We start from the raw sequence: 21,121 nt of genomic DNA, 5'->3' as shown, positions 1-21,121 counted from the left end.
TTAAATGGAGCTGCATGTTTCTGACCAGCATAGAAAGGGTCATTAACCTCTTCAGCACCAAAGGAAACTAAATCCATTTAATTTGGGACATAAATCACACCGTCTCTAAAGAAGACCTGTGATTCATTACCCAAAATGACCGTCTGTCTCCACTTCTTCCAGGGAGATGTGACACCCTCATGTCAAAATCTGACCTTACATCTAAAAATAAACTCATTCTCTTGGATCTTCTGAACTAAAAATTGTCAGAAATCTATTAAAAATTAATTGCAGTATATTCTGCCAATACAGTTACATAAGTTTTCTACAGACTGCTTTTGAATATGTATAGTCCTATTGAATCAAAGTGCTGTCCACTGTGGTCATGTTTAGTCTTGTAGACATTGGCAGCACAGACAATTTCCGCAATGCACAAACTCAAATTCAATAGAATCGTCAATGTTCTTTTATCTTATTTGACATAATTTGTGGATTATTTAGACCATGTGCTAAACACTGTGTTAATACTCAAGTCCATCTTTTTGTGTTGGCTCTTGTCCAAAGTGTTGTGTCCCTACAGACTGCCAGTATCAAACTGTAGATACAGAAGGGAATGATAACACCTACCTGTCTATTAAACCTCGGCCATACAAACATTTTAGTTTTTGTGGAATACAAGTATTTACTAAAACAGAAATGCCAAGTCCAGTGACTATAGGTAATCTTCTCTAATTGTAGATGCTCCCACTTTTTTTTTCTTCTCCGTTCGTCCCAAACCACTATGATGACTTCTCCCGATGACTGCAGACCTTGCCTTTTATAGCAACAAAAATAAAGATCTCTACAGAAACTCACACCATATAGAAGACCTATAGATAAATTCAGACCTCTAACCACATCCCGAAGCTTATCTATACCCCACACCAGAACTCTAACTTTAGAGCCCACTGGACATAACACCTCCCCAAAAATACAGACCCAGATATAAAGACAGGTTCCTAACCCATACTCAAAAACAAATGCATGGCCAAGACTGTTACACTACCCAAACCAGAGGACACAAAACAAATTTAGATCACAGAAGAGACTTCTTAAAAATATAGGCTTAGACCAGAACCTTTAAATGAATGGAGACTTCAAAACACACCCTTGAATACAGACTGAGATCAGTTACCTTAATAAATTCAGAAGACATTCCAGAAAACCTAAATGTATCCCCCAGATCAGATCTCTGGTCACAAGTCATGTCATCTTATGAATGCAGGTCCTTCTGCGAAACCGGCACACATTGGCGCCAGGAACTATTGCACACGGCGGCTTTTGCCCTGATTCATGCCAAGATCGCATGACAAAACTAAAACATGTAGCAGATCTTCGAGCACGTTGGACTTTCCAGCAGCCTTGGGCTCTAATGCTTGCATCATTCTCTTACAGGTCCAATTTAAGAACATGGCCTCTCGCCCATACTCTTTCTATTCCAATGTCCTAGCAGTGCCATGGAGAGAGGAGAATGTTCCCCCGCAGCAGACTCGGACATACGCAGGAAAGGTCAGCCCTCAGTTTGGACCCACAGACTCGGAAGAGGAATGCCGGACCTGGTTTTACACCTCTAATGCTCACCCGGTAAATAACCAAATATTTTTTAGTCTTGAATGGGGGAAAACCATCATCTTGAGGCTTCTCGCCACCTCCTCTCCACCTGGTTCAGCTAGATTGGCAGGGTTTTCACTATACACATTGAGTGTAGGTTCACATGAGTGGAACCGTGGGACAATTATTGTCTCACTTGTCATCAGTGTACAATCCGTTTTTTTCACACCAACAGTGATTAATCATTTCCAGTTTCCTATGTTACAGAATTACAATGTATCCATAATAATCACACACTATACTGTTTCATTCTTTTTTCACACCCATAGACTTGAATGTGTGAGTCTCATCCGATATTCGAACTTAGATCGTGTATGCTGCCATGTTTCCACGTGCAGATTCAGTCAGTGAAAAAAATCTTTCATCTGCACTGTCCCATAGAATAACATTGGTCAGAGTGAGATCTGTTTTTTTAACTGATGGCACTGGGGCCGAAAATATAATTGTGTGCATTAGCCCTAAGGTCTCATGCAGACCACCATACTTTTGGGCAAAATGCAATCTGACAAAACACTGAACTGCACTCTCACTAATGTTAATCTATGGCACCATGCAGAAGAACTATTTTTTCCTCAAACTGAGCCGTTCCAAGGAGAAAATCGGAGCATGCACAATTTGCGTCTGATATTGGGATCACACTTGGCCATGCAAGTCAATGTGTTTGTGGAAAACACAGGACTGCACTCAGATGACATTTGAGTGCAGTCCAATTTCCATGGACTGACAGAATGGAGAACATGGAGAACATTTTTTTTCCATTTTCTCCACATCAGAGGAAATCGGATCCCACTATGTTCACACTCTGACACGATGTAATTTTCAGTGGTACGATTTTCTTTTCTATAAGACTTTTTCATCACTTTTTATTGAACCTTTGGGAAGGTGAAACGAACAAAATAAATAACAATTGGGGCATTTTTTTTATTTTTTATTTTCAACTTTGTTCACTACTGAGTTTGCAGATAGATGTGATAACGACAATATGCATTTTTATATTTGTTTCTGGTTTACTACTTTTACACACAAAAAATCTATTTTTGTAATCACATTTTTGAGCTGCTAACTACATCCAACATTTTTTCTTATGTTTCTGTAGACAGAGCTGTGTAATGACTTATTTTTTGTGTGGGACTAGTGGTCATTTTCATCAGTGCTTTTTTGGTTACGTGCAACTTTTTGATAACTTTTTATTTCCTATCTTGTGAGGCTTCGTATTCTGAGAGCCATAACTTTTTAATTTTTTCAATTATAGAGGCCTACGAGAGCTACATTTTCACATAATAAACTGTAGTTTTTTGGCACTATTTTGGGATAAATACAATTATTTGATTACTTTTTATTTCATACTTGTGTGATGGGGTAAGCAAAAACAGCAACACTGGCTTTGTTTTTCGTTGTTGTTTTTACTATGTTAAGCTAGTTTCACACTAGTGTATGGCCGAGGTGCGGAGGCCTGCGGACTTCCTCTGTGAAGCTCCGCCCACTGCCGCACCTCCTCCCTTCAGCTCTGCCTACCTCGACATGCGGCGTACGTACCCTACCTTTAGCATTGGGTACGCAGGCCATGCCGATGTATGCGGATGCTTCCGCATGCTTCGTTTTGACGGTGCAGCGACCTGCCCTCCCTACCTATTCTCTGCCCGCCACCTTCCTCCTGTGTCCGACAGGTCACTGGCAGCTCTCCTGCTCTCCCTACCTATTCTCTGCCCACCACCTTCCTCCTGTGTCAGACAGGTCACTTGCAGCTCTCCTGCCCTCCCTACCTATTCTCTGCCCGCGTCCTTCCTCCTGTGTCTGACAGGTCACTTGCAGCTCTCCTGCCCTCCCTACCTATTCTCTGCCCGCGACCTTCCTCCTGAGTCAGACAGGTCAATTGCAGCTTTCCTGCCCTCCCTACCTATTCTCTGCCCGTGACCTTCCTCCTGTGTCTGACAGGTCACTTGCAGCTCTCCTGCCCTCCCTACCTATTCTCTGCCCGTGACCTTCCTCCTGTGTCTGACAGGTCACTTGCAACTCTCCTGCCTTCCCTACCTATTCTCTGCCCGTGACCTTCCTCCTGTGTCTGACAGGTCACTTGCAGCTCTCCTGCCCTCCCTACCTATTCTCTGCCCGCGACCTTCCTCCTGTGTCTGACAGGTCACTTGCAGCTCTCCTGCCCTCCCTACCTATTCTCTGCCCGTGACCTTCCTCCTGTGTCTGACAGGTCACTTGCAGCTCTCCTGCCCTCCCTACCTATTCTCTGCCCGCGACCTTCCTCCTGAGTCAGACAGGTCACTTGCAGCTCTCCTGCCCTCCCTACCTATTCTCTGCCCGTGACCTTCCTCCTGTGTCTGACAGGTCACTTGCAACTCTCCTGCCTTCCCTACCTATTCTCTGCCCGTGACCTTCCTCCTGTGTCTGACAGGTCACTTGCAGCTCTCCTGCCTTCCCTACCTATTCTCTGCCCGTGACCTTCCTCCTGTGTCTGACAGGTCACTTGCAGCTCTCCTGCCCTCCCTACCTATTCTCTGCCCGCGACCTTCCTCCTGAGTCAGACAGGTCACTTGCAGCTCTCCTGCCCTCCCTACCTATTCTCTGCCCGTGACCTTCCTCCTGTGTCTGACAGGTCACTTGCAACTCTCCTGCCTTCCCTACCTATTCTCTGCCCGTGACCTTCCTCCTGTGTCTGACAGGTCACTTGCAGCTCTCCTGCCCTCCCTACCTATTCTCTGCCCGCGACCTTCCTCCTGAGTCAGACAGGTCACTTGCAGCTCTCCTGCCCTCCCTACCTATTCTCTGCCCGGGACCTTCCTCCTGTGTCTGACAGGTCACTTGCAACTCTCCTGCCTTCCCTACCTATTCTCTGCCCGTGACCTTCCTCCTGTGTCTGACAGGTCACTTGCAGCTCTCCTGCCCTCCCTACCTATTCTCTGCCCGCGACCTTCCTCCTGAGTCAGACAGGTCAATTGCAGCTTTCCTGCCCTCCCTACCTATTCTCTGCCCGCGACCTTCCTCCTGTGTCTGACAGGTCACTTGCAGCTCTCCTGCCCTCCCTACCTATTCTCTGCCCGCGTCCTTCCTCCTGAGTCAGACAGGTCAATTGCAGCTTTCCTGCCCTCCCTACCTATTCTCTGCCCGCGACCTTCCTCCTGTGTCTGACAGGTCACTTGCAGTTCTCCTGCCCTCCCTACCTATTCTCTGCCCGTGACCTTCCTCCTGTGTCTGACAGGTCACTTGCAACTCTCCTGCCTTCCCTACCTATTCTCTGCCCGTGACCTTCCTCCTGTGTCTGACAGGTCACTTGCAGCTCTCCTGCCCTCCCTACCTATTCTCTGCCTGTGACCTTCCTCCTGTGTCTGACAGGTCACTTGCAGCTCTCCTGCCCTCCCTACCTATTCTCTGCCCGTGACCTTCCTCCTGTGTCTGACAGGTCACTTGCAGCTCTCCTGCCCTCCCTACCTATTCTCTGCCCGTGACCTTCCTCCTGTGTCTGACAGGTCACTTGCAGCTCTCCTGCCCTCCCTACCTATTCTCTGCCCGCGTCCTTCCTCCTGTGTCTGACAGGTCACTTGCAGCTCTCCTGCCCTCCCTACCTATTCTCTGCCCGCGACCTTCCTCCTGAGTCAGACAGGTCACTTGCAGCTCTCCTGCCCTCCCTACCTATTCTCTGCCCGTGACCTTCCTCCTGTGTCTGACAGGTCACTTGCAACTCTCCTGCCTTCCCTACCTATTCTCTGCCCGTGACCTTCCTCCTGTGTCTGACAGGTCACTTGCAGCTCTCCTGCCCTCCCTACCTATTCTCTGCCCGCAACCTGCCTCCTGTGTCTGAGAAAAAGGGCACTCTTGTTTCAATGACCTGCTTTCCCTTACCTGGCATCGACACTTCTTCGCTGCTGCTCATCCACATGCCACTAGTTTCCTCAGATGGGGGGTGGTGCATGTCCAGATCGATACACTGGGTCCAGGATTGTTATGAGAACCTTCCTGCGCATGAATGTTCCCGGGCACTGATGGTGCCTGTACAACATCTCCAAGGAGGCAGGTCACTGAAAAAACATTCACTTGTCTGTCTGAAACAGGAGGCAGGCACTGGGCGGGGAATAGAGATAGAAGACAGTAGAGCTGCAAGTGCAATGCCCCACCCTGAAGCACTTGCAGCTCATATGCACATAATTTTGACGCTGAGTTTCTCAGAAACTGCGAAATGATGTTCCACAATCAAGGTACGGATTTATTCAAAGCGCCTGTACATATATGTAATTAGTTTAACCCTCAACTGGTGATGTGGGGTTTCCTATACCCCAGTGTTTAGAAATCTATTACTTTTGCAGAAAATGCAAAGATCACGTTTGTTTTAATTGTTTTCTTATTGGTGATTGATTACACGAGTATAACAAATTTTTGACACCCACAAGTATCTGAAAATGTAATACTTTGATGATTCAATCCGAGGGCATTATGAAACATGACTTTTAGGATAATGTAAATAGTGAGTGGTGATGTGGGGTTCAGCAAGGCCAAGACAGCACTTAGCGACAGCTAGCTCTGTTATACGTGGCCAGAAGAGAGAGGCCTTGACGACATCCTGTTGACAAGGAAATGGATGGAAGCTAGTGAGACCCGTATCCTCATACCAGCATTTTTCAATGAATGGCAGCCGAACAACCCAACCCCACCTCACCAGTTGAGGGTTAAGATATAAAATCCTCATGACAGGCCTTTTAAATTCTGTATCAGAAAAATGAAGCTCCAACCGCTATTAACATATGTATGTGTATACTTAATACAGTAGTTTGGACTTAAAATGACATGATAAAAGATTTACTTAAAGGTGTCCTTTTAGCCTTTTAAAATTGATGGCCTGTGTTTAGTATAGGCCATCAATGTTAGAGCGGTGGGGATCTGACTCTCGGCACTCCTGCTGGTCAGCTACTGGAAGGGGACCCATGCAAACAATGCAGCACTTTTTGTAGTGGTTGGCTAAAACTATTGCAGTGTTGTCCCATTCATGAAAACTCGACATATATGTAGCTATGTATTTTGCACATGTCATACCAATAAAATACAAGCAAATTTATTAGGTTTTATTAACCAGTTAATCTTCCTTCCTTCTTACAAAGTACAAAGACTTCCACTCCGGACTCTTCGGACCTCTGCTTATCTGTCGACCTAAAGTCTTAAAGAAATCTAATGTTCTTCAACTATCGATGCAGGACTTCTCACTTGTTTTCATGGACATTTCTGAGTCTGAGAGTTGGTATTTCAAGGACAATTGGCAGCAACATTGCTCGAAGACATGCACTTCTAAAATACCGACTTCCTGCCCTGCCGCATGTAATGTGGAAAATGCTTCTAAGGATTTCAGGCCAGAACACAACTTTCATGGTAAGTTTTTCAGTAGTAAATGAGGAGTGCTGTATACCAATCATAGAGCCTCATCGTTTACTGGTTTACTGCATGTATCCAGTTAAGGCTATGTCGAAACATAATGAGTAGTGATGATCAAATATATGCAATGACATTATTTGTCGTCTACTTCTTTTGTAGCAGTCCTCATCTTATGAATGATTCCCAAGCTTTAAACGGATATGTAAATTTACAGAAACACCTGGAGTAAAACAGAAGGTGGTGGTATGCCTTCTTCAGGATTTTGTCATGTAAAGCCCTGTAACTAGTCCAGCTATGTTGTTATTTCCTGTGGTGGGACTCCACGTTGGCCTGGGCCGAGGTGTTCTCTCATGAAGCCAAACACCAGTGACATGGGTTCCTCTAGTTATGTGGTGGTGATTGCTATAGATGTTCTCAGTTTAGGCGGCACCTTGCTAAATGGTACAGGAACCTCAGATATACAGTATATGCAAAGAAAGAGTCCCTCCAGTATATGAAAATAAACTCTAGTATACAATCGGTAGCAGCTACAAAGCTTTGTCTTTACATCTTAAGTTTTACACAGATAAGCACTTTGCGGTTATGGGATAAAAAAATTATGAAATATGTTACAGTGATATGGCATACTTGAACAGGGACCCCCATTTTGTAGCTTGCTTTCCTGCCAACCATAGCTTATTTCCAGCTGGTACCTCTCTGCTCCAGCCTGACAAGGCCAATATTTCTTCACTAATGCTTCCAGGTCTGTCTTACACATAGACTGTCACAAAAACTTTGCTTCAGCCATCTCGGTGTCCCCACTAACCCATGGCTATACCTTCGGACTTCCAACTCTGAACCCCGTAAACTGAAGTCTCCTTTCTGGCTTTCGTTCAGACCCTTCAGGAACCCGGATTGTTGTGAGTTCATTTTTACCTTCACCATTGAGGTCTGATGAACTCCCTTCTCTGGTGAAGGAAGGTAGTGAGGCAGATTACCAAACACCTGGGCAGCTAGATGATGACTGGGTGGCTGGAATTGAGGACTGGATATAAGGCAGCCGACACCCTTCTGCCTTGCTGGTGATCCTGCTGGATTCTTGGAGACCAGTCTGATTCCTGCGTCTCAAAGCTAAGTTTTTCTGCTCTGCTTTGTACACTTCAGTTTTGTTTTTGTTTTGCCTTGTTTTTTGGGAGTTCTGCCATCCCCGGCCGGGGGTGAGCTGAATTCCATTTTTGTCTCTGATCTGTTGATCTTTTGCTCTGTCTTCAGAATATACCTGAGTGCTGATATAGTCTTTTGAAGCCTAGCGACTTCAGGGCCTGTTTTTCCTATCAGTCGGTTGGCACATTTTGGATAGGGTTTTTGCGGATGGCAGACAGCAGCTTTCCTATCCTGTCCTATTTAGTTAGCTTGGGCCCCATCATTTGCTCAACCTATCTTTCTATCTATGTTAGTGTTTTCATCTTGCTTCACCATCATTATATGTTGGGGCTGCCTATTGCTTTGGGGTCTGCTCTGGGGCAGTTTAGTTTTTCCCCTTTCTGTCTTTAGGCTATGTAGTTCTCCGGCTGTGATTGAGGGGTCTAGGGCACCATAGGAACCCCCCACGGCTACTGCTAGTTGTTGTGGATAGGTTCAGGGGTTTGCAATCCGATAGCTGCCAACCTCTCTGTTTTTTTCTGGACTTAGCTAGTATTTTGTTTTTTTTCCTCCTTCAGTGACTCATCATAACACCGGATACCAAGACTTGCTTTCTGTCTCTTGTGGCTGACTTCACTCTCCTTCTCTCACAACTCTGTCTCCAACTGCCTGGAACTTATTTTCAACTCCTTTGTACTTCTGAAACTCCCACAGGGCCTGGCTAAATGTTAAAGGGGTTGTCCAGGACTATTATACTTTTTTTTACTATGGGCCTAAAAACTAACAGGCACAGGCAACCTGCCTGTTCTACCTGGCACTGACTCAGAGCGGTCACCCACTGCTCCTTACAGTGATTCAGCTGCTCCACGTCAACAAAGCAGTTCTTCTACACTACAGTTAGGCACCGGGGAGCCGGCTGTCAATCAACATGACGTCAGCAGCCCAATCAACAAAGCAGAGCGGAAGAGAAGTCCCTGCTCTGTTGACGTGACATCAGCGGAAGCCGCTGAATCGCTGACAGAAGTGGTCCGCGACTGCTCTGTGACGGTACACATCTAAGCTGGGCAGAACAGGCAGGTAGTTAGCAAAATTGAATAAATTTCTATTAGGAAAACATTTTTCCCTCCTTTTAAGACAATAAAGACTTGGACACACATCTATTTTTTAGTCTGTTTTGTCCTATAAAAATTCAGCCAGAAAACTGTCTAAAACGGAACACCTAATATCTCTACTTGTTATTTCCTGTGCTTTTTTTTATTCATGTTGCGAAAATGGAAAACCTAAATTATCGTATTTCTTAATGGCATTTTCATATTATAGCTATCAATGGATTTGTTGGTGACTCAATGCCTGGTCTGGTTCTGGCTTTGGAAAGAAAAGTACGATGGCATCTGCTGAGCATAGGAAGAAAGGAAATTATTTCTGTGCAGTTTCATGGGAATATCCTTACACAACGGAGCCATGACGATCATCCTATCAATATAGTAAATCTCTACCCTGGTAAGAACGAAGACATCCTGCAATACCTTTAAGTCCAAAAGTTAAATTCCTCACCAACATGGTCATGGTATAAAAGCGGGTAATATTTAGCTCAATATTGGATGAGCAAATTAGTGCTATAAACACTATTTATCCCGTCTTGCATATTAAGTAAGTTGAATAATAGTGGGCTTAGACATGGAGCAAAATATTGCGACTTTTAGCATTTACACGCAAGTCCCGGCCAGCTAATCCAATATGGCAGTACCATAGTCGAAGCGGGGCATGGCTTCCCCAACAAATCAAATTCATGAAGTTATCCACTAAAGTGGCGTAATTTACTCCAGTCTCTGACTGGGGTACGTTTCTGCCGGAAGAGCATGACAGTTAAGAGATGTCCTAAATTCATTAAGTGGCATGAGGTGCATTTTATCAAATCTGCAGCAAACAGCCCACTAAGTGACGCACCACTGGAATCATGGCCTCTGTTCCTACATTAAGCCATGTTCACATGTTGTGATTTTGATGCATTCTATAATGCAAATTAAAAACTGCTTTCACAGGACCAGTAAAAGCTATGAAGTTTCAGAAATCTCAAGCACACACTTGGTTTTGCTTCCTGACTGAATTTGAAAACGGCTGCATTTTTGAAAAAGTGCAGTATGTCAATTCTTTCAGTGTTTTTGCAGTGTTTTTTCATCCATAGAAAGCAATGACTAAGTGCAAAAATGCAGCTATCAGTTTTTCCTGCATTTTTTGAGAAATAAAAAACAGATACAGCAGAATGTGATTCACATTTATTTTTGTGATTTTTTCCAAGTTTAAGCCACAAAGTCTTGGTGTCGTCACATGAGCCTGGATGTTAGTATTAGTACAGTGTACTTAAATTAGTGATATGTGTTAAAGCAAACATAGCCCTAATAATTCGATGCCCTACCAATGTGTGAACGTAAACAATGCCCAACCAACTCAATGCCAAACCAATGTGTGAACGTAAACATTGCCGAACCAACTAAATGCCCTATCAATGTGTGAAAGTGAGCTATACCCCACCAACTCAATGCCAAACCAATGTGTGAACGTAAACAATTCCCAACCAACTCAATGCCATACCAATGTGTGAACGTAAAAAATGCCCAACCAACTCAATGTCCTACCAATGTGTGAAAGTAAACAATGCCCAACTTACTCAATGTCCTATCAACATGTAAAGTAAATATTGCCGGACCAACTCACTGTCCTACCAATGTGTGAGCGTAAACAATGCCCAACCAACTCAAAGCCCTAACAATGTGGGAACATAAACAATGCCCAAACAACTCAATTCCCTACCAATGTGTAAAGTAAAGATTGCCCAAACAAAACTCAATGCCCTACCAATGTGTGAATGTAAACAATGCCCGACCAACTCATGCCCTACCAATTTGTGAATGTAAACAATACCCAACCAACTCAATGCCCTACCAATGTGTGAACATAAACAATGCCCAAACAACTCGAATTCCCTACCAATGTGTAAAGTAAAGATTGCCCAAACAAAACTCAATGCCCTACCAATGTGTGAATGTAAACAATGCCCGACCAACTCATGCCCTACCAATTTGTGAATGTAAACAATACCCAACCAACTCAATGCCCTACCAATGTGTGAACATAAACAATGCCCAAACAACTCAATTCCCTACCAATGTGTAAAGTAAAGATTGCCCAAACAAAACTCAATGCCCTACCAATGTGTGAATGTAAACAATGCCCGACCAACTCAATGCCCTACCAATGTGTGAACGTAAACAATACCCAACCAACTCAATGCCCTACCAATGTGTGAACGTAAACAATGCCCAACCAACTCAATGCCCTACCAATGTGTGAACGTAAACAATGCCCAACCAACTCAATGCCCTACCAATGTGGGAACATAAACAATGCCCAAACAACTCAATTCCCTACCAATGTGTAAAGTAAAGATTGCCCAAACAAAACTCAATGCCCTACCAATGTGTGAATGTAAACAATGCCCGACCAACTCATGCCCTACCAATTTGTGAACGTAAACAATACCCAACCAACTCAATGCCCTACCAATGTGTGAACGTAAACAATGCCCAACCAACTCAATGCCCTACCAATGTGTGAACGCAAACAAAGACAGATCAATTCAGATCCCTGCTGTTTTTGCATATGCAATTGTGTAATTTTGTATTCCTTTTTTCCAAAAATGTTTAATGTTCTTGCATTGGTGGTCTAGCACTTTGTATTGTTTATGCTTGCAAGGTGGAAGCAAAGCTGAACTTTGAGATACTGAAAAACACAGCAAAATGCACTAAAACCTACTTTTTGTATGCAGCTTCTTTACTGCCAATAGAGCAAGTTTTTTTTCTGCAAAGAAAAAGTAGCAAAAAAGCAATGTGTGAACATACAGTGGAGGAAATAATTATTTGATCCCTTGCTGATTTTGTAAGTTTGCAAACTCACAAAGACATGAACAGTCTATAATTTTAAGGGTAGGTTCATTTTAACATTGAGCGATAGAATTTGAAAAATAAAATCCAGAAAATCACATTGTATAAATTATATATACAGTCATAAGTTAAAGTTTGGGCACCCCTATTAATGTTAACCTTTTTTCTTCATAACAATTTTGTTTTTTGCAACAGCTACTTCAGTTTCATATATCTAATAACTGAAGGACTAAGTTATATTTCTGGATTCTAATGAGGTTTATTGTACTAACAGAAAATGTGCAATCTGCATTTAAACAAAATTTGACTGGTGCAAAAGTATGGGCACCTCAACATAAAAGTGACATTAATATTTTGTAGATCCTCCTTTTGCAAAAATAACAGCCTCTAGTCGCTTCCTGTAGCTATTAATGAGTTCCTGGATCCTGGATGAAGGTATTTGTGACCATTCCTGTTTACAAAACAATTCCAGTTCAGTTAAGTTTGAAGGTCGCCGAGCATGGACAGCCCGCTTCAAATCATCCCACAGATGTTCAATGATATTCAGGTCTGGGGACTGGGATGGCCATTCCAGAACATTGTAATTGTTCCTCTGCATGAATGCCTGAGTAGATTTGGAGCGGTGTTTTGGATCATTGTCTTGCTGAAATATCCATCCCCTGCGTAACTTCAATTCGTCACTGATTCTTGCACATTATTGTCAAGAATCTGCTGATACTGAGTTGAATCCATGCGACCCTCAACTTTAGCAAGATTCTCTGCCGGCATTGGCCACATAGCCCCAAAGCATGATTGAACCTCCACCAAATTTTACTTTGGGTAGCAAGTGTTTTTCTTGGAATGCTGTGTTTTTTAGCCTCCATGCATAACGCCTTTTTGTATGACCAAACAACTCAATCTTTGTTTCATCAGTCCACAGGACCTTCTTCCAAAATGTAACTGGCTTGTCCAAATGTGCTTTTGCATACCTCAGGCGACTCTGTTTGTGGCGTGCTTGCAGAAACGGCTTCTTTCGCATCACTCTCCCATACAGCTTCTCCTTGTGCAAAGTGCGCTGTATTGTTGACCGATGCACAGTGACACCATCTGCAGCAAGATGATGCTGCAGGTCTTTGGAGGTGGTCTGTGGATTGTCCTTGACTGTTCTCACCATTCTTCTTCTCTGCCTTTCTGATATTTTTCTTGGCCTGCCACTTCTGGGCTTAACAAGAACTGTACCTGTGTTCTTCCATTTCCTTACTATGTTCCTCACAGTGGAAACTGACAGGTTAAATCTCTGAGACAACTTTTTGTATCCTTCCCCTGAAAAGCTATGTTGAATAATCTTTGTTTTCAGATCATTTGAGAGTTGTTTTGAGGAGCCCATGATGACACTCTTCATAGGAGAATCAAATAGGAGAACTACTTGCAAGTGGCCACCTTAAATACCTTTTCTCATGATTTGATACACCTGGCTATGAAGTTCAAAGCTCAATGAGGTTACAAAACCAATTTAGTGCTTCAGGAAGTCAGTAAAAAGTAGTTAGGAGTGTTCAAATCAAGAAAATGATATGGGTGCCCATACTTTTGCACCTGTCAAATTTTGTTTAAATGCAGATTGCACATTTTCTGTTAGTACAATAAACCTCATTTGAATCCAGAAATATAATTGAGTCCATCAGTTATTAGATATATGAAACTGAAATAGCTGTGGCAAAAACCAAAATTGTTATAAAGAAAAAAGGTTAACATTAATAGGGGTGCCCAAACTTTAACATATGACTGTATTTATTTGCATTTTGCAGTGAGAAATAAGTATTTGATCCCCTACCAACCATTAAGAGATCTGGTTCCTACAGACCAGTTAGACATTCCTAATCATCTTGTTACCTGCATTAAAGACAGCTGTCTTACACAGTCACCTTTAAAAAAGACTCCTGTCTACAGACTCAATCAGTCAGACTCTAACCTCTACAACATGGGCAAGACCAAAGAGCTGTCTAAGGATGTCATGGACAAAGCTGGAATGAGCTACAAAACCATAAGGCCTCATACCCATTGGCGATTAAAAAAACGGTCCGATTTCTGGACTGGAGAAAAGGGTGGAGTGTTATGTCAGTGTCATGCGATTTTTTATTTTTCCATCTGTTTTTTTTCCCAGCAACTCTTTTTCTACAGTCATTTACAGGACCATTTACAGTGTTCTATACCACAGAATGGTGATGTATCTATTAAAACGGATGGAAAACGGATGGTCCGTTTTTGGTCCGTTTTTTTAATCGCACCCATTGACTTCTATTGGCGAAAATCGCTGCAAATCTCAGCATGCTGTGATTTTTTTCTCAGACCGATTTTGGCTGAGAAAAAAATCGCAAGTGAGATGTCACCCATTCACTAACATTGGGCAGAGTGCAATCCGATTTAAAATCAAATTGCAATCGTCCGATTTTATCGCCAGTGAGTATGAGGCCTAAGTAAGATGTTGGGTGAGAAGGAGACAACTGTTGGTGCAATAGTAAGAAAATGGAAGAAATACAAAATGACTGTCAACCGACATTGATCTGGGGCACCATGCAAAATATCACCTCATGGGGTATCCTTGATTATGAGGAAGGTGAGAGATCAGCCTAAAACTACACGGGGGAACTTGTTAATGATCTCAAAGCAGCTGGGACCACAGTCACCAAGAAAACCACTGGTAACACATTACACCGTAAAGGTTTAAAATCCTACAGTGCCCGCAACGTCCCCCTGCTCAAGTAGGCACATGTGGAGGCCCGTCTGAAGTTTGCCAATGAACACCTGGATGATTCTGTGAGTGATTGGGAGAAGGTGCTGTGGTCAGATGAGATAAAAATTTAGCTCTTTGGCATTAACTCAACTCACCGTGTTTGGAGGAAGCAAAATGCTGCCTATGACCCAAAGAACACTGTCCCCACTGTCAAGCATGGAGGTGGAAACATTATGTTTTGGGGGTGTTTCTCTGCTAAGGGCACAGGATTACTTCACCGCATCAATGGGAGAATGGATGGAGCCATGTACCATAAAATCCTGAGTGACAACCTCTTTCCCTCCCTCTGCCAGAACATTAAAAATGGGTCATGGCTCGGTCTTCCAGCAAGACAGTGACCCAAAACATACAACCAAGGCAAAGAAGTGTCTCAAAAATAAGCACATTAACCCCTTTCCTACATTAGACGTACTATTCCGTCCATGTGACCTGGGACCTAAGTTTCAAGGATGGAATAGTACGTCTAGTGCGATCAGCTGCGCTCACAGAGTGAGCGCAGCTGCTCACGGCCGGGTGTCAGCTGATTATCACAGCTGACACCCTGCACTATGTGTCAGGGGCGGTCACGGACCTCCCCCAACAAGTTAACCCCTGGCACACCGCAATCAAACATGATCGTGGTGTACTGGGGGGTTAAAGGAAGCATCGGCAGGGAGAGGGCTCACTCCGTGCTTCCCTGAGACCCCCACAGCAGCGCAATGTGCAGCGCTGCTGCGAGGGCCTCCCTCCCTGCAGGGTCCCGGATCCAATATGGCGACGGGGACCTTCGGGGGCCTGCAGGGAGCTGGCTTCCTCACTGCCCCCAAAGCGCAGGCATGAGGAAGCCTGTAGCAGTGCCTGTGACAGATCGCTGATTTGTCACAGCGATCTGTCACATGACAGTGATGTCCCCTCTGGGACATTATAATAAAGTAAAAAAAAAAAAAAGTGTAATAATTTTTTAAAAATTATATTCCCTAATAAATTCATTTTTTGAAAATAAAAAAAAACAGAACAATAAAAGTACACATATTTGGTATCGCTGCGTCCGTAATGACCCACCCTATAAAAATGTCCCATTAGTTAACCCCTTTAGTGAACCCCTTAAAAAATAAAAATAAAAAACGAAGCAAAAAAAAATGATTTATTATCATACCGCCATACAAAAAGTGCAATAACGCGCAATCAAAAAGACGCATATAAATATCCATGGTACCACTGAAAACGTCATCTTGTCCCGCAAAAAACGAGCCACGGAGTTGAAGCTCCGAGTTGTGAAGCAACAACCTCAAAATCTTAATGATTTAGAGATGATCTGCAGAGGACTGGATCAAAATTCATCCTGATGTGCACAAACCTCATCACCAACTACAAAAAATGTCTGACTGCTGTGCTTGCCAACAAGGGTTTTGCCACCAAGTATTAAGTCTTGTTTGCCAGTGGGATCAAATACTTATTTCTCACTGCAAAATGCAAATAAATTTATATAATTTATACAAGGAGATTTTCTGGATATTATTTTTGATATTCTATCTCTCAATGTTAAAATTAACCTACCCTTAAAATTATAGACTGTTCATGTCTTTGTCAGTGGGCAAACTTACAAAATCAGCAAGGGATCAAATACCGTACTTATTTCCTCCACTGTAGCCTCATGCTGCTGTCAGATTAGGTAGCTGAACCTGGTGACAGATTCCCTATAAATTGTGATGGTAATTAATATCAATGGCAATATTATAAATTTGGCAGAAACGTTATTATTTTTTCAACGTCAGTGAATGAAAGTGGAACTGAGGGCTGGCAAAGGTATGTTCCCCAATTTATGTAAGGTAAGGTATAATTCATTTCACACGCTTATTGTATTAATAAGATTGTTTAATTATCGAACAAATACATTTATTTTCATTGCAGGTGTTGGAGTCACCTTGGAAATGAAGGCTCATGCAACTGGTCTGTGGCACATAGAATCGGAGGCAGGATATGAAAGCAATAAAATGAAAGCTCTTTACCTTGTGTATGATCCAAGTGAGTCCATTTTTTAAAAAAAAAAGTCATACATACAGTTTCCGTTATAGCAGCTAGGCCAAAGAAGACTCTGAGCCCGGACAAGTAACCTCTTACATGCTGTGGTCAATAATGAACACATCATCCAAGTGGTGAGACAGAGGGGGTGGGGGGCTTCCTCTGTCATCCCATTCATGGATTGCTTTGGAAGTAAAAGCTTAACAGTGACTTCCATTAAGGCCTCTTTCACATGTCCTGATATTTCTGGTACTGGAAAAACCAGCATTGGAGCTACCTGTGTCCGTATGTAACATACACGTGGCATCCGTGTGCCACCTCAATGTGAGCCTGGGAAAAGTGGTACAGTTCGCTCTGTTCCCAGACCCCAGGTGCTGAAAGTGGGTCGCCCTCCCAGCCCTGTGGGGTACTCGGTACCGGGCCCGATGAGCTTCAATGGGAGTTGTCACGGCAGCCGGGACCCGGCCCGTGGCCCTGGGCGCCCATTGTAAAAGGGGGGAAATGTTCAGTGTGCTTATGATGATTAGAATGAATGAGTCGTGACTAGAGTTGAGCGATACCGTCCGATACTTCAAAGTATCGTATCGGATGGTATCGGCCGATCTTTAAAAAAAGTATCGGTATCGCCGATTCCGATACCGGAAGTCCCATTCAAGTCTATGGGACTTCCGGTATCGGAATAAGAAAAACCCTTTCCTGCCCTTGTACAGCCTCTCTGGGGTCTGTACGGGCCTTTCGGGGGGCTGTGCCGGCCTGCCAGGGGGTCTGTGCAGGCTCCGGTGGTCTGTGCCGGCCTGCCGGTGGTCTGTGCAGGCTCCGGGGGGCTGTGCCGGCCTGCCGGGGGGCTGTGCCGGCCTGCCGGGGGGCTGTGCCGGCCTGCCGGGGGGCTGTGCAGGCTCCGGGGGGCTGTGCCGGCCTGCCGGGGGGCTGTGCCGGCCTGCCGGGGGGCTGTGCAGGCTCCGGGGGTCTGTGCAGGCATCGTCCGATGGGACTACAAGTCCCATCGGGCGATGCCTGCTACCATGACAGTGATTGACACATTAGCCAATGATGGGACAGTAGTAGTCCCATCATCCGGCTAATGTGTTAAATGTAAAAAAAAAAAAAAAAATTACATGCTACATACATACAACATGCATACTACATACATGCTACATTCATACTACATACTACATACATGCTACATTCATACTACATGCAACATACATACTACATATATACTACATGCATGCTACATACATACTGCATGCTACATACATACTACATATATACTACATACATACTACATGCTACATACATACTACATATATACTACATACATACTACATACATACTACATGCATGCTACATACATACTACATGCATGCTACATACATACCACATACATAACACATATATACTACATGCATGCTACATACATACTACATGCTACATACATACCATATACATACTACATGCATGCTACATACATACTACATGCATGCTACATATATACTACATGCATGCTACATACATACTACATGCTACATACATACCACATACATACTACATGCATGCTACATGCATGCTACATACATACTACATGCTACATACATACCACATACATACTACATACATGCTACATATATACTACATGCATGCTACATACATACTACATATATACTACATGCATGCTACATACATACTACATACATACCACATATATACTACATACATACAATACATACATAGACATACAGTACATATAACATAGAGTAACATACTTACCAATACTTGTCACATTGTTCCCCGAAGCCATTGTCTTTCCGGAATAAATATTAACATAACAAACCACAAAAATACTCACCCACGATCCGAAGCAGTCCACGAGTGTGTCCCACGACGATCTTGGGTAGAGAACTGCAGCATCAGCTGTTGCTGCCGTTCTCTACTGGCTGCAGGAATCCAATGACGGAAGGTAGGTATCCTTCCGCACTGTATTCCTCCGCCACTTAAAAAAAAAAAAAGTCCCTAGTCTCACTTTATGCCATTGCTGTGTGGGAAATTCCCACGCAGCAATGGCATAAAGTGAGACTAGGGACTTTTTTTTTTTTAAGTGGCGGAGGAATACAGTGCGGAAGGATACCTACCTTCCGTCATTGGATTCCTGCAGCCCGTAGAGAACGGCAGCATCATCTGATGCTGCAGTTCTCTACCCAAGATCGTCGTGGGACACACTCGTGGACTGCTTCGGATCGTGGGTGAGTATTTTTGTGGTTTGTTATGTTAATATTTATTCCGGAAAGACAATGGCTTCGGGGAACAATGTGACAAGTATTGGTAAGTATGTTACTCTATGTTATATGTACTGTATGTCTATGTATGTATTGTATGTATGTAGTATATATGTGGTATGTATGTAGTATGTATGTAGCATGCATGTAGTATATATGTAGTATGTATGTAGCATGCATGTAGTATATATGTAGCATGTATGTAGTATGTATGTGGTATGTATGTAGCATGTAGTATGTATGTAGCATGCATGTAGTATGTATGTGGTATGTATGTAGCATGTAGTATGTATGTAGCATGCATGTAATATGTATGTAGTATGTATGTAGTATGTATGTAGCATGCAGTATGTATGTAGCATGTATGTAGTATGTATGTAGTATATATGTAGTATGTATGTAGCATGTAGTATGTATGTAGCATGTAGTATATATGTAGTATGTATGTAGTATATATGTAGTATGTATGTAGCATGCAGTATGTATGTAGCATGTAGTATATATGTAGTATGCATGTAGTATGTATGTAGCATGCATGTAGTATGTATGTAGTATGTATGTAGTATGTATGTAGCATGCAGTATGTATGTAGCATGTATGTAGTATGTATGTAGTATATATGTAGTATGTATGTAGCATGTAGTATGTATGTAGCATGTAGTATATATGTAGTATGTATGTAGTATATATGTAGTATGTATGTAGCATGCAGTATGTATGTAGCATGTAGTATATATGTAGTATGCATGTAGTATGTATGTAGCATGCATGTAGTATGTATGTAGTATGTATGTAGTATGTATGTAGCATGCAGTATGTATGTAGCATGTATGTAGTATGTATGTAGTATATATGTAGTATGTATGTAGCATGCATGTAGTATGTATGTAGCATGTAGTATGTATGTAGCATGCATGTAGTATGTATGTAGCATGTATGTAGTATGTATGTAGTATATATGTAGTATGTATGTAGCATGTAGTATGTATGTAGCATGCATGTAGTATGTATGTAGTATTTTTTTTTTTTTTTTTTTAACATTTAACACATTAGCCGGATGATGGGACTACTACTGTCCCATCATTGGCTAATGTGTCAATCACTGTCATGGTAGCAGGCATCGCCCGATGGGACTTGTAGTCCCATCGGACGATGCTTGCACAGACCCCCGGACATCAGCACAGCCCCCCGGCAGGCCGGCACAGCCCCCCGGCAGGCCGGTACAGACCCCCACAGGGTGCACAGACCACCGGCAGGCCGGCACAGCCCCCCGGCAGGCCGGCAGAGACCCCGGGCAGTCCACACAGCCCCCCGGCAGGCCGGCACAGCCCCCCGGCAGGCCGGCAGAGACCCCCGGAAGGCCTGAAATGACGGCGCATCATGATGCGCACACACCGCGCATCATGATGACGTCAGGCCGTCAATCAACTGAACTTCCGATTCCGATGCCGAATTCCGATATTGAAAAAATATCGGAAGTCGGTATCGGAATTCCGATACAGCAAGTATCGGCCGATACCCGATACTTGCGGTATCGGAATGCTCAACACTAGTCGTGACGCCACCTGTGGTGTTCGGCAATGAATGATGTTAAGCCGACGCTGCAGACAGATCCTCTGGGATAGATGGTGTGGTGCAGCAATGATGTTATAGTCCTCCACAGGCAGGTCTGTAGTCCCAGGGCAGAGTAGGTGAAGTGACACTTAGATGGTGTAGTGTCAGGCGAAGGGGATGTAGCAGTGTCGGGCAGGTTGACGCAGGAATAATTGGAGGACACCAGGGCATGTAGTTCCAAAGCTTTACTCACAGTCTGTTGTGGCACAGGAGCCTGCATCCGTACCATGTCCTCCGGGTCAGGAGCTCAGCCAACTTCCAGGCAAGATGAAGTACTCCTTTCCAACACTCCGCCAACTTGTGTGCCTTTTCTGAACGTCTCCCTCTTAGCGCCTTTAGTGAAGTACTTACAGTACTGAGTTACACTGGAGTTCCTCCTGTCAGATGTTGCTATTAACTCTACT

The 21,121-nt window shown here is 43.6% G+C and overlaps 1 protein-coding gene across 1 annotated transcript in view; it reads left to right on the top strand.

Moving 5' to 3' along the window:
• F8 (coagulation factor VIII) overlaps positions 1 to 21,121 on the top strand; it is a 232,157-nt gene that overhangs the window by 108,828 nt on the left and 102,208 nt on the right. The window contains exons 16-19 of the mRNA XM_073573105.1: positions 1,414 to 1,602; positions 6,729 to 6,993; positions 9,439 to 9,618; positions 16,720 to 16,833. Coding sequence (XP_073429206.1) covers positions 1,414 to 1,602; positions 6,729 to 6,993; positions 9,439 to 9,618; positions 16,720 to 16,833 — 748 coding nt within the window. The remainder of the gene's footprint in view (positions 1 to 1,413; positions 1,603 to 6,728; positions 6,994 to 9,438; positions 9,619 to 16,719; positions 16,834 to 21,121) is intronic.

This window comes from Dendrobates tinctorius, unplaced genomic scaffold (assembly GCF_039654945.1).
Source record: "Dendrobates tinctorius isolate UK_male_01 unplaced genomic scaffold, ASM3965494v1 ptg000034l, whole genome shotgun sequence".
NCBI classification, from domain to species: Eukaryota; Metazoa; Chordata; class Amphibia; order Anura; family Dendrobatidae; genus Dendrobates; species Dendrobates tinctorius.
Note: the sequence above shows the minus strand (reverse complement) of the source record. Positions and strands in the feature narration are given on the sequence as shown.